The 13,261-nt window shown below is 42.7% G+C and overlaps 1 protein-coding gene across 4 annotated transcripts in view; it reads right to left on the bottom strand.

The window, feature by feature from the left end:
* Positions 1-13,261, bottom strand: part of EVL (Enah/Vasp-like) — a 157,775-nt gene that overhangs the window by 114,112 nt on the left and 30,402 nt on the right. The window contains exon 1 of one of the 4 annotated variants that reach the window (XM_073638429.1): positions 10,511-10,767. The exons of the other annotated variants lie outside the window; for them this stretch is intronic. Coding sequence (XP_073494530.1) covers positions 10,511-10,533 — 23 coding nt within the window. The 5' untranslated portion in view covers positions 10,534-10,767. Of the gene's footprint in view, positions 1-10,510; positions 10,768-13,261 lie in introns of those variants that run through there. 4 annotated transcript variants of the gene reach the window in all.

Genomic DNA, 13,261 nt, shown 5'->3' with positions numbered 1-13,261 from the left:
TGACACCGGGCCTTCCCTCAGGCTCACGGGCCCCATAGCAGTCGCGTGGCCAGCCGCCACTGGAAGTACGCCACTGGCCCAGTCAACCCCTTTGACATATAACATTGCCATACAGTACTTACAGTGGCATGTAAAAGTTTGGGCACCCCTGGTCAAAATTACTGTGTGAATGGTTAAGCAACATGAAGATGAAATGATCTATAAAAGGCCTAAAGTTAAAGATGACACATTTCCTTTGTAGTTTAGGCAAAAAAGATAATATATATTGTCATTTTTTTATATTTTAAAAATTACAAAAAGGAAAATGGGCCGATACAAAAGTTTGAGCCCCTCGGAGATTTGTGTGCTCAGATATCTTTGACCAAGGTTTCAGACCTTAAGTAGCCAGTTAGGGTTATGGCTTGTTCACTATCATCGTTAGGAAAGGCCAGGTGATGCAAATTTCCCAGGTTTATAAAAACCCAGCCTCCTCTAACCTTGTGCCAAAAAACAGCAGCCATGGGTTCTTCTAAGCAGCTGCCTAGCACTCCGAAAATGAAAATGGTGGAGGCCCACAAAGCAGGAGAAGGCTAAAAGAAGATAGCAAAGCGTTTTCAAGTTGCCCTTTCCTCAGTTAGAAATGTATTTAACAAATGACAGTTATCAGGAACAGTGGAGGTCAAGATAAAGTCTGGTAGACCAAGCAAAATTTCAGTGAGAGCTGCTCGTAGTATTGCGAGAAAGGCAAATCAGAACCCCCGCTTAACTGCAAAAGACCTTCAGAAAGATTTAGCAGACTCTGGAGTTGTGGCACATTGCTCTACTGTTCAGCGACACCTGCACAAATATGGCCTTCATGAAAGAGTCATCAGAAGAAAACCTCTCCTGTATCCTCACCATAAAATTTAGCCGCAAAAGAACATCTGAACAAGCCTGATGCGTTTTGGAAACAATTCCTGTGGACCGATGAGGTTATAATAGAACTCTTTGGCCATAATGAACAAAGGTATGTGTGGAGAAAAAAAGGGCACAGAATTTCAGGAAAAGAACATCTCGCCAACCATTAAGCATGGGGGTGGATCAATTATGCTTTGGGGTTGTATTGCAGCCAATGGCACGGGGAACATTTCACAGGTAGAGGGAAGAATGGATTCAATGAAATTTCAACAGATTCTTAATACAAACATAACACCATCTGTAAAAAAGCTGAAGTTGAAAAGAGGATGGCTTCTACAAATGGATAATGATCCTAAACACACGTCAAAATCAACGTTTGATGACCTCAAAATGCGCAAACTAAAAGTTTTACAATGGCCCTCACAGTCCCCTGATCTGAACATCATTGAAAATTTGTGGCTAGACCTCAAAATAGCAGTGCATGCAAGACGCCCCAGGAATCTCACAGAACTGGAAGAATTGTCCAAGGAAGAATGGATGAAAATCCCTCAAACAAGAATTGAAAGACTCTTGTCTGGCTACAAAAAGCATTTACAAGCTGTGATACTTCCAAAAGTGGGCGCGACTAGGCACTAACTATGCAGGTTGCCCAAACTTTTGCACTGGCCCATTTTCCTTTTCGTAAATTTTAAAATGTAAAGGATGAAAAAAAAATAATATATATATATATATATATATATATATATATATATATATATATATATATATATGTTTGTTTGCCTAAAATACAAAGGAAATGTGTCATCTTTAACGTTAGACTGTTTATAGATCATTTCATCTTCAACTTGCTTAACTGTTCACAATAACAGTAATTTTGACCAGGGGTGCCCAAACTTTTACATGCCACTGTAAATAAAAGTACCATACGGTGCCACATTATAGCGCTATACACTTTCGACATAATAGTGCCATATAGTGGTCACATAATAGGAATAGACAGTGGTTAAATATTAGGCAACAAGGATCGTCTAAAGTCCCTGAATAACAGTATCCTCTGTAATACTGCAATATAATACCATCATAATACCGTCATAAATTCCTAAATAATATTATCATACATTCACCACATAATACTGCCACCCCTAAAACAATCCTGGCATGTCAGTAGTGCCTCTCGCCTCCTGCTGCAGAAAGGAGAGACACCAGATAAGCTCTTTAATATTTAACATTGCCATAAAGTACTTAAATAAAAGTATTATACAGTGGCCACATCATACTGCCACTCTCTCTCCACTGTTTAGTGGCCACATAATACTTACAAACAGTAGTTTAAAAAAAAAGAGACAAGCAGAGATCATCTATAGGGTATAATGCCTAAATAACACTATCCTCCTGTTAAATAGTACTGACATACAACTGCCATAAATTTCTAAATAATAGTATCATACAGTGCCCACATAATACTGCCATATAGTAGCCTTCAAATAGTTTAATGAAACTAACTTTTACAAGCACCATTTATATAAAGTTATAATGTTGCAGGTACAGCGCTGGAGACAAGGGGCAGAATTATAGCAAGTCAGTACGTACAGTGGAGGCTTCCATGCTGTATGCCTGTGTACGCCACTAGAGGGAGCTCATAGCACTGAAATACTATCATGCCAGCTGTATTCATCAGTATGCACTTAGCTCCCTCTAGTGGCAGCTGAAAGGATAAACAATTATACTATTTAACTCTCTGCATGGCTTCTGGTGCCAGAAAATGTTGGAGGGGGATCAGGAAAAGTTTTCACAACTTTTTTTTTTTTTTTAAATGGGAAAACTCATTGTACTCCAGTGCACTTTAGTTTAAGACTGGCCCTCCCCTCTTTTTGTTTCATTTCCTTACCCTTTTCTGCTTGCTGTCAGTGAATAGAACATTTTATTTCAATCCTTCTCTTAGCAAAGAGTCTGCTTCAATTGCAGGCAGTCAACATGGATACAATGTACCTGCGCTGATACATTGTAACGAACTATCAGGACAGGAGAAAGACCTGACAGTCAGACAATAAGACAACTGCTATTCCAACCTGATCAACCAGCTCCAATGACTAAAGACTGATGCGATTCTAGAAAATCCTAAACTAATGGTACCAGCAGAACTAATTTATTCTGTGCACTGATTTACTGATTAGTTACAATGTATCAGTGCAGGTCACAGGGATTTACCTAGACAGGATACATTGTAACAAACCCTCAGCTGTGGGTCTGGAAGGAAACAATAATCTTCTAGTTTCCTGACCGCAAGCAGAGATGGGGAGGTGTTTATAGGCAAAGTATATTAGAAAGTTGCAGAACTCTTCCTCATCCAAGGTGTGAAGATGTAGCAGAGCTGGACTGGTTGGTGTGTAGTGATCAGTACATGGATCCCGCACATGTAAACAGCTGGCCGCGATTCTCACAAGGAAAGAATTTGCAGCATGTGTTTGTCACAGCACATTACAGATTTCTGGGATCCAGGAGAAGCTTCATTCCCAAATAAGTCCTTTCTCTGCCACAGCTTCAATGAATCATAGAGACAGTGTTATATCAGATATGGGGGGAGGAGAGGATGGGGGGAGTAGTCAGGGGAAATGTAAGGAATTCATCAAACAGAATTTCCCCTTGAAATAGCAATAGGAGACAGAATATTTTACTCAGATGTTTAATTGCTTATATTAAGCTTTCCCAGGACCCTGAAAGGCAGATCAGTCCAGACATCCAGCTGATTATCTCCTACAGAAAGCTGAGTGCCAACCTTGTTAACTGTCATTCCCACGCCAGCCTAATTATTAACCTTGTGGGAGCTGTCACGGTGCCCATATTAGTTTTAACTCAGCTTTCCCAGGACTCTGAATGGCAGATCAGCCAAGTAATACTGAGAAAGCTGAATGATAACAAAGGACATATTGGATGTCATCGATCTTCGCTAGATCCCTGAATGGAGATCAATCTAGTTGTGCAGCGGTTCATCCGGAATTACTATATCGATCCTGAGAAAGCTGAGTGAACTCCCTGTGAATTGTCTCGGCAGCCATAATGGTTGCAAATTATCTTTCCCAAATTCCTGAACGGCGGAGTAGCCAAGTCATGCAGCTTGTTCATTCTGGTATAAGAAAGCTGAGTGAGCCATATTGTAAAACTTTGTGAGCCATATTGGTTATATCCAGCTTTCCGGGGTGGATCAGACACATTATTCAGCAATTAGTCTCCTGCACAGAAGAACTAGCCCTTTTTCTCCATCTCCTCTCACTCTCGTTCTCTTGTGATGACACTATGTGAGCGGTCTCCATCGTCATATTGGTAGTAACACCGCTTTCCTGGGTCCCTGAATGGTAGATCAGACAAAGTATGCAGAGTTGAGAAAACTCAGTGGCAACGCTGTAAACTATCATGGCAGCAACTCCGCTTTCCTACATCCCAAAAGGCACGTCAGCTGTCATGGTGGCCATATTACCTGCCACCCAGCTTTTCCCAGATACAGATATGCACCTGACATCAATTATAGCATAAAGCCTGACAACAGTCCTGAACACCCCTATAGCAAATCTTCACTTCCCAGTACAGCGAAGTTCCATTAATCCGGCATCTGATAGTCCGAAAAGTCTAATAATCTTATATCTTTACTTCTTTTCATATTCACTGAAAGCAAGCGGAGATCTGTGCACAATCATTAGCATTATACCCCGGCCATGTGTATAGGACATTCACTCAGCCTATATTCAGCGAAAAAGAATACAGACCCCATAAACTAATACAGATCCCAGACCACCTAACCAAATACTGTCCCTCCGGAGACCCCTGACCAGAATCCAAAACAAGTACACATCCTACACATAGTTAATATCCCAAACCAGAACCCCTTAATAACCACTCGATCCCCAGTCCAGACCTCCTAAACAAATGCAGACCCTTGAAAAGATCACCAAAAAAATACCAAACCTCGCCCCCAAGAGATGACCCCTAAATACATACATAACCCAGAACAGACGGTCTAAATAAATATGGACACCAGGCTATTACCCCTAAAGAAATACATACACAAGACCCTCGACACTAATACAGACCCCAGACCAGAACCCTAAAGAAATACAGACCTCAGAGCAGATTCTGTAAAAAATACAGATCCAAGGTCAGACCCCCAAAATAAAGACCCCCAGAACAACAGACCAATAAATAAATACAAACCCAGACCCCCTAAGATACAGACCCCAGACCACCAAAATATATACAAATCTCAGACAAGACCCCATAAATACTGACACCAGACCCCTAAAAAACAGACCCCAGAGCAGTTCCCTAAATTAATACAGACCTCAGACCCCCTAAGAAGATACAGATCCCAGACCAGACCCCAAAAATATATAAAAATCTCAGACCAGGCCCCCTAAATTCTGACCCCCATACTCCTTAAATACAGAACCCAGACCAGTCCCCAAAATAAATACAGACCCCAGACTAAATCCCGTAAAGAAATTCAGATCCAAAGCCAGACCTCCAAAATAAAGACTCCCAGACCACCCTCTAAAATAAATACAGACCCCCAATACAGAACCCCCAAATACAAACATCATACGACACTCCCTCTTAATACAGACCCCGTAAATATATGCAGACCCCTTAAACACAGACCCCAGACCATACGCATCAATTATATACTGACACCATATTACACTCCCTCTTAATGCAGACATGTAAATCGCCACGTCCCCCTGATCCGTGGAGTCCTATCTGCAGTGGGATCTGGGGGTGAGGAGGCGTCCGGGATCAGGGAGAGGAGACGGAGCAGAGGATGCAGAATCGGGATATTTGTGGACTTTTGGGAGGTTTCCCCCTTTTTTCTCCCACACATTCTGGGGGGATTGGCGAGTATAGTATAACATTGTATTAAATTAGATCTTAAAGGAACGCTCTGGCCCAAACTGACAATCTGTATAATAACAGGACAGCAGTAAATCACTTCTGGGTGGAGAATTCCTTTAAGTATATGAATATACCAGCAGAATATAAAAATAATTCATTACTCCTTGATGAATTCTAAAGAAGAGGAAGTTAGAGATTAATTATTAAAAATGGCTGCAGCTATTCTGAGACATAATGACAGAGAAGCTCTGCGGCTCCGCACTGTGAAATCGCTCAATTCTGCGGCTCTCGAGATCCAACAACTCAGCAGAATTCCAATAATCTAGAATAGGAAGACTCTAAACTCCTGTAAATCCAGCAATACAGCAAAATATCAGTGGCTGAGAACCTAAACCCTATCTCACAGCTGCAGGTTTGTTACAATTGTCTCCAGTGAGAACACCTCCCTAGACTCCAGACTGATACATTTTACCTACACTGATACTTTGTAGTAAACTAGAAGGGACAACTGGATGGAGATTTCTACTGGATACAATTGTAACAAACCCCCAGCTGTGAAACCTAGGACAGGATTTCAGCCTTGCTATTTTATTGGATTCTGGATTAACAGGAGGTTTTAACTTTTAAGAAGGATATTTTCTAGCAGGAGTATTAATAATCTAGTTTTGTTGGGATATTCCATCACCTGTCCTCTGCTATAAAGTAGTTCATCTTTTTTATTTCACCATTTATCGGCCTTGGTAAAATGATGAATGTTTGTAATATACTTCATTATCTTACTTTACTTCCTTCTCTCTCAAACACAATGCTGAAAGTGCTATTTTACTGCCTTATACACGTCCTTTTAGAAGCTACTTTGAACTGCTGCTCTAGCAGAAATCTGTATTATTGCATTATTTGCGTACAGACGCTGCTCTATGACCGTATCACTGAGTGCAGCATTGGAAAAACATAGCTGTGTAATTCCATAAACAGCGCCACAGTTGTCGGCAAGTTGTATGTGGTATTGCAGATCAGTCTCGTTTACTGCAGTGGTAGGAAAAATTGTAAAGAATTAGCATAATTCCAGACAAACCAAGTTTCATCAACCTGCGGTTTAATTGCACACCCTGCTTGTTGCCAGTGAATTTGCCCACCATATAGACCTAATATTTCTCACTACTGAGGGTTTGCCACAATTGTATCCAATCTAGACAATGCTCCATGAGTTAAACAGCCTGGTCTGCAGAATAATGCATTTTACTTGCATTGATACATTGTAACAAACTCTCCGGACAGCAGAGACTGTTGGTTGCTGATTGTCTACACTGGATACAATCAGATCCCTTAGCTATGAGATGCATTAAAGTGCTACTATAGTTTCTTTTATTTAGTTATTGATTAGTTTTCGCATCATAATGAATATACTCCATTATCTTACTTTACTTCCTTCTATCTCAAACACCATGCTGAAAGTGCTGTTTTACTGCCTTGTACAAGTCCTTTTAGAAGCTGCTTTGAACTGCTGTTCTAGCAGAAATCTGTACTCAAACACTATTTAAAAACATTCTCACTTTCTGATCAAGTGGTAGGGGAGCGGAGACGCTCACAAGGGGAGCGAGTTTGTAAATAGTGTGTGAGTATGAAATCTTGCTAGAGCAGCAGTTCAAAGCAGTTCCAAAAGAGCATGAATTAGGCAGTAAATGCAGCATGTTCAGTATGGTGTTTTAATAGAGAAGGAAGCAACATAAGGTAATAGAGTATATTACAAAGATCCCTAACGTTACGTAAACTGATCAATAATTAAATAATACACATTATACCCTTCAATACATCTCACAGCTAAGGGATCCGATTGTATCCAGTGTAGACAACCAGCAGCCGACAGTTCTCGGCTGTCCTGAGAGTTTGTTACAATGTTTCAGTGCAAGTAAAATGCATTATTCTCCAGAGCAGGCTCCTTAGCTCACAGAGCATTGTCTAGGCTGGATACAATTGTAGAAACCCTCAGCTGTGAGAAGTATTAGGTCTATACAAGAAGGATGATTCACAAACAGAAAGCAGAATGTGAAATTGATTAAACTTGATTTGTCTGGAATTATGCTACTTCTTTACAATTATTCCTGTCGCTGCAGTTAACGAGGCTGTACTGCAGTACCACATACAGCCTGCTGACAACTGTGGCGCTGTTTATGGAATTAAACAACCATGTTTTTCCAATGCTGCACTCACCAATAAGGTCATAGAGCAGCGTCTGTATACAAATAATGCAAAGTGATATGTCACCCCTCCCCCACGCAGTCTGTTATCTGCGTTAATTAAGCATCCTCCGTGCACTGCACCATTCCTAGCTGCATCCTAAAATATCACAGTCCCCCCTCTGCCTCATTATAGTTTCCTGTGTATCAGTCAGCCGCCTCTGTCTTGTAACACAGCGGATTTATCCGCTATTATCCCCATCCTCCGCCGCCTTCCAGCACAATCCATCCAGAGATGCTAACTCTCATCATCCTGGAACTCCCTACTCTGCTTCTATCATTCTCCTTCATTTTATATCAAAGTGTAAAAATCCTCTAATCTGGCAAGAACAGGCCAAATATTCTGGATTATTGGACAATCAGAATTTCCAGACTACCGGATTAAAGGTATTTGCTCGCAGTAAATACAGAGAGACATAATAATAATGGTATATTGTAATGTTGTGGGGGTCCCCCTTATCCATTGGTGGAGAGGTAATGCTAATTCGGGGACCCTTACAGAATAAGATATTAGTTAAGGTGCTCGTCCACCCACCATGCAGAATCCCTTTAACTGTGCCCAGGATATGTACGGAGTAAGTGCTAATTTTAGGAGCAGGCGCATTTCTCCTGGATGTTACAGATCAGGTTTCCAGGGTATGTGCCTGCTGAGGAACGCCAGCGCTGCCTGCAACGTGATCAGGGTCAATACTGGGCACCAGGAGGGTCTACAGGAGCAGACTTATGTCACGTCACCTGTAATCTCTGCAAAATGCCCTCCAGGGGCCTTATCTGTGCCCGTCCTCTAAAGCGTAAGGTCTTATCCTGTGCCATATGTAACCTAGGTGGTGCCAGTCTGTAGGGCACAGTGATGTCCCCGGTCACGCTGCAGTCACAGCTTTCTGCCAGTGCACCAGGCTTCTTCTATGACTACATTGTAGGATGGTGGTTCAGTTATGGGGGTATTGTGGAAAGCTTCATAATGGGGGCACTGTGGAAGTATTTTTTGTGGTGGCAAGCAGGCTGAATATTATGAGTGGGGCACTTGGCTATCTCTAGTGTTGTAACATTGTGGCAGGATCTGATATGGGGGCGCTACAGAAGGCTCTGGTATGGGGGTCATTGGGGGTGGATGCATTACAAGTAGTTGGTGGGAAAGCTGCGCTGCCGGGGTCGCCACTGAAGACTTCACTTTGGGGGTCGCTGCTGAAAACTCTATTATGGAGGTCGCTGCGGAAGCTCCGTTACGGGGGTCACTTCTAGAGTCTCTATTACAGGTGGTTGCTGCAGCAGGATGTCATAAGGGGAAGATCCATTACAGGTGGTCGCTGTGGAAGGCTGCACTACCAGGGTCGCCACGGAAGGTTTTGTTACGGCAGTCGATGTGGAAGTCTCTATTATGGGGGTCGCTGTGGAAGGTTCTGTTACGGGGGTCACTGTGGAAGGCTTTGTTATGGTGGCAACTGCAGGAGACTTAATTTTGGGGGTCGCTGTGGAAGTGTCCGTTATGGGGTCACTGTGGAAGGTACCATTAGGGGGGTTGCTGTGGAAGGCTCTGTTATAGGGTTCACTGTGGAAGGCTCCATTACAGAGGTTGCTGCAGAACTCTCCGTTATGGGGTCACTGTGGAAGGTATGGGGATTGCTACTAAAGTCTCCGTTAAGGGGGTCACTGTGGAAGGTCCAGTAACAAGGGTTGCTGAAAAAGGTTTTGTTACGAGAGTTGCTGTAGAAGGTCTCATTATGGGGGTCGCTGCTGCGGAAGCCTCCGTTTCGGGGACATGGACATCCTCCCTTCACACACATCTCCAAGGATGTTATCAAGAATCCCTCCCTATTTTTCAAGGAAAAGTACAAATGATTAAAATCACATCACAAAAAGATTTACAGATCGAATTCTAGGAAAAGTCTTAATTAAATTCTTGATGGTCGTAAAGAAATACATAAAATTAACCCATTCTTTGACCACAAAGGAGCAGCTCTATGCAAATTTGTTACAAAAAGAGGCTCTTTAACCAGTTTTGGGGTAACTCCGGGCTCACTGAGCGAGCAGGGGGTTTATAGGTGGAAGAAAGTCTGATTGTAAGGAAATTCTGAAGGGTCGTTCATTGTTGTACTATGTGATCTGTGGATCAATCAGAATTACAGGGGTTTTCTCATGCTTTTTTTGGCTCCGTACATTAATTTTCTCTTTCTGGTCTAATGCCAATTGATCATCAATTAATGCCAGACAATCAGATACTGGATTAAAGGAATTTCACTGTATAAGTAACAATACTGGAAAAAAGAAACAAATAAAAAAAAAAAAAATACATAATCAATATAAACAGCTCTTCCCCTTTCAAATAATTAATCGTCAGCCATGTCCCTGCATGCAGCCATCTTTATATGATCGGTCCATAGACGAGAATGAAGAGAAAACCTAAAAAACATACTAAAAACCGATGTGACGGTAATAATAATACAGAAGAAAGAGGGAAGATCGGCAGAAAAAAACTATATACGGTATATAAAGATTCCTCTGCTGTGATGTCCTACCTGAAATCATCCACGGCATTCATGGCCTGTGCAGCTCCTCTCCCCCCTTGGACCTAGGGGGGGGTGCAGGTTTGCAGCAGATCTGAGGGTCACATCCAGGGCTGCTGCATTGTCAGGATGCTGAGCATTTCGGGAATGACATGAGAATGGAGGAAGGGTGCGCAAAATTCAGGGGCACGGACGGCTCCGGCAGCCTCTGCTCTACCCAGCAGAAAAGAGAGACAGAGTCACGTGAGCGCTCCTGTAGGTCTGATTAATGCAGTAGCTGCCGTCGTGCCGGATAATGCGGCCAGCAGACTGGAGCCTAAAAGCAAAAGCAGGCGTAGAGCCGTCCGCCTGGAATAACGCGGATCCCCAATCACTAGAAGACTCCAGGCCAAAGGGGCGCATTTCATTTACGTTATTTATGTATCCGCCAAACTGTGCACCGTCCCCGGATGAGTCTGGTATAATGAAGAATAATACCAATGTGATATCAGCATTTACTGGGGCCCGGCGAGTAACGGGGACCACACTAGTATTTATTACAGATCATACAGAGCCTAAAATTCCTCCTTTTCAGCATTAATGGGACCTGACAAACTTTTATCATGTAAAGTCACAGCCCAAAATGAGATCTGAAAGGGGTTGTTTAAGATTGGATTTTTTTTTTTTCATAACAGCGCCACTCTTGTCCATAGGTTGTGTACGGTATTGCAGCCCACTTAAATTAGCCTGGGCAACCCATAATATGGCCGGCACAGCATGAAAGACGCATTCACATTCAGGCCATATTAACCAATTCACAAGGAACATCCTGAAAAAGGGGGGAGGCCAACCGGACTCCTGAAGAGTCTCCAAATCTCCAAACATTGAGGGGTGTAAAATAGGGATATTGAGGGTGGAAACTGTCATGGAGAAGAGTGGACTATAAAAGGGGCATGGTCAGTGCAGAACATCTCCGGTGGGGCGTCCAGATCGGCCTCTACTGGGATGCCACCTTCACAAAGTATGAAAAAGGTGCAAATTGTGAGTGGCATGTACTGCGGGCACATTGTATATATAGGGGCTCTCTGTGACTGGCACATTGTGATTGACCCCTGTACAGGGAAGGACAGCGGGCACTGGACTGAAATCAGGGTGAATTACTGTATACGGGGGCACATGACTAAGGCTGCACATGGCACATCACCTGGTACTATGGTGGGCAAGCACACGTCCTGAGCACCATTCTCTAGTTTATTGATTGGACTGGGTTATTTGAGCACAATATAGATGATGATAGCCAAGATGCCAACCAACTTACGCCCGTCCTTCACTCAGACTGGCACCGCTATGGGGTGGGCACACCGACTGGCACTATAACTCACACACTGCTACAATGGAAACGTTCTGTAATATTTGCAGGCTGTAGGAAAGCTGTCTGACAACCCTCGCCCTAGGTTGTCAGCTTTCCATAAACATCTAAAAAAAAAATCCCCAAAATAGGCTTTAACCCTATAAATACCGGAAGCCCTGATTGATCATTGACCTTAGCAATAACAGTAATAAAGGCATTAAGCCGTCGGTTAGAGCACGAAGAATTTTCCAGAAACAAGTGCCAAGGAATGCCACAATAGACGGATCCCAGCGCAGTCACATGCCAGGGCCTGTGCCAAGCCGGCATGTGCTCCACTTTCAGGAAGATCAGACAGCGTCTGTGCTAATGACATTGTATCACACAGCAGGTTGCACCTCATGCCCTTCATGCCCTGGGCAAATGCCGCCTGCAAACCTCCCTGCGTCCAGCACCATGCCACTACCCACAATGCATTGCCGGGTGCGGGGCCCTTTGTCCATCTGATGCACAGATGTCTGAAGCTAGAACAAAAGTCTATGGAGAAAGTCCATCAGTCTGCGGGAGAAATCTGCCACCTCATCTGTTACTATGTGGACTGGATCAGAAGTGAGAGAGCCCTAACACACAGAATTCTGCATTTATTATGGAAGAGGCCCCTCACCATATGGAGTACAGCAGTCCAAAAAATGATAGCTAGGAGGAGGGGAGACCATAGAGGATTTGTATCAGGGCCCCTCAATTATAACACTGCTGTCCTCCTACACACCGGGGCGCAGGTGTGACGCCATCCGCTGCACTCCCTGTAGGAACAACACTTCACTGGATATTGCTGCAGTGGAAGCGACTGTCAGACCCCGAGACGGAAAAATCCTCCACACAGCGAGGAGCGGGGAAATGTGCAGCACAGAGTCTGTAATGGAGTCAGAGGGGTCTGAGCCTCTCAACCTGCGCAAATAGTAATTCATGCAGACATTCATCTCCTTAAGAGAAATTCCACTAATGGTTTATAATAATCTGAATAATACCGTAAATGTTTCACTATACTATAATACTGCTCACTATGTACAAGACTATAACTAATATAATACTGCCACTATGTACAAGAATATAACTACTATAATACTGCCCCTATGTACAAGAATATAACTACTATAATACTGCTCCTATGTACAAGAATATAACTATTATAATACTGCCCTTATGTACAAGAATATAACTACTATAATACTGCCCCTATGTACAAGAATATAACTACTATAATACTGCTCCTATGTACAAGAATATAACTACTATAATACTGCCCTTATGTACAAGAATATAACTACTATAATACTGCCCCTATGTACAAGAATATAACTACTATAATACTGCCCTTATGTACAAGAATATAACTACTATAATATTGCTCCCTATGTACAAGAATATAACTACTA

Source organism: Phyllobates terribilis, unplaced genomic scaffold, assembly GCF_046119375.1.
Source record: "Phyllobates terribilis strain yellow unplaced genomic scaffold, ASM4611937v1 Scaffold_7__3_contigs__length_470593459, whole genome shotgun sequence".
In the NCBI taxonomy this organism is placed as follows: Eukaryota; Metazoa; Chordata; class Amphibia; order Anura; family Dendrobatidae; genus Phyllobates; species Phyllobates terribilis.
Note: the sequence above shows the minus strand (reverse complement) of the source record. Positions and strands in the feature narration are given on the sequence as shown.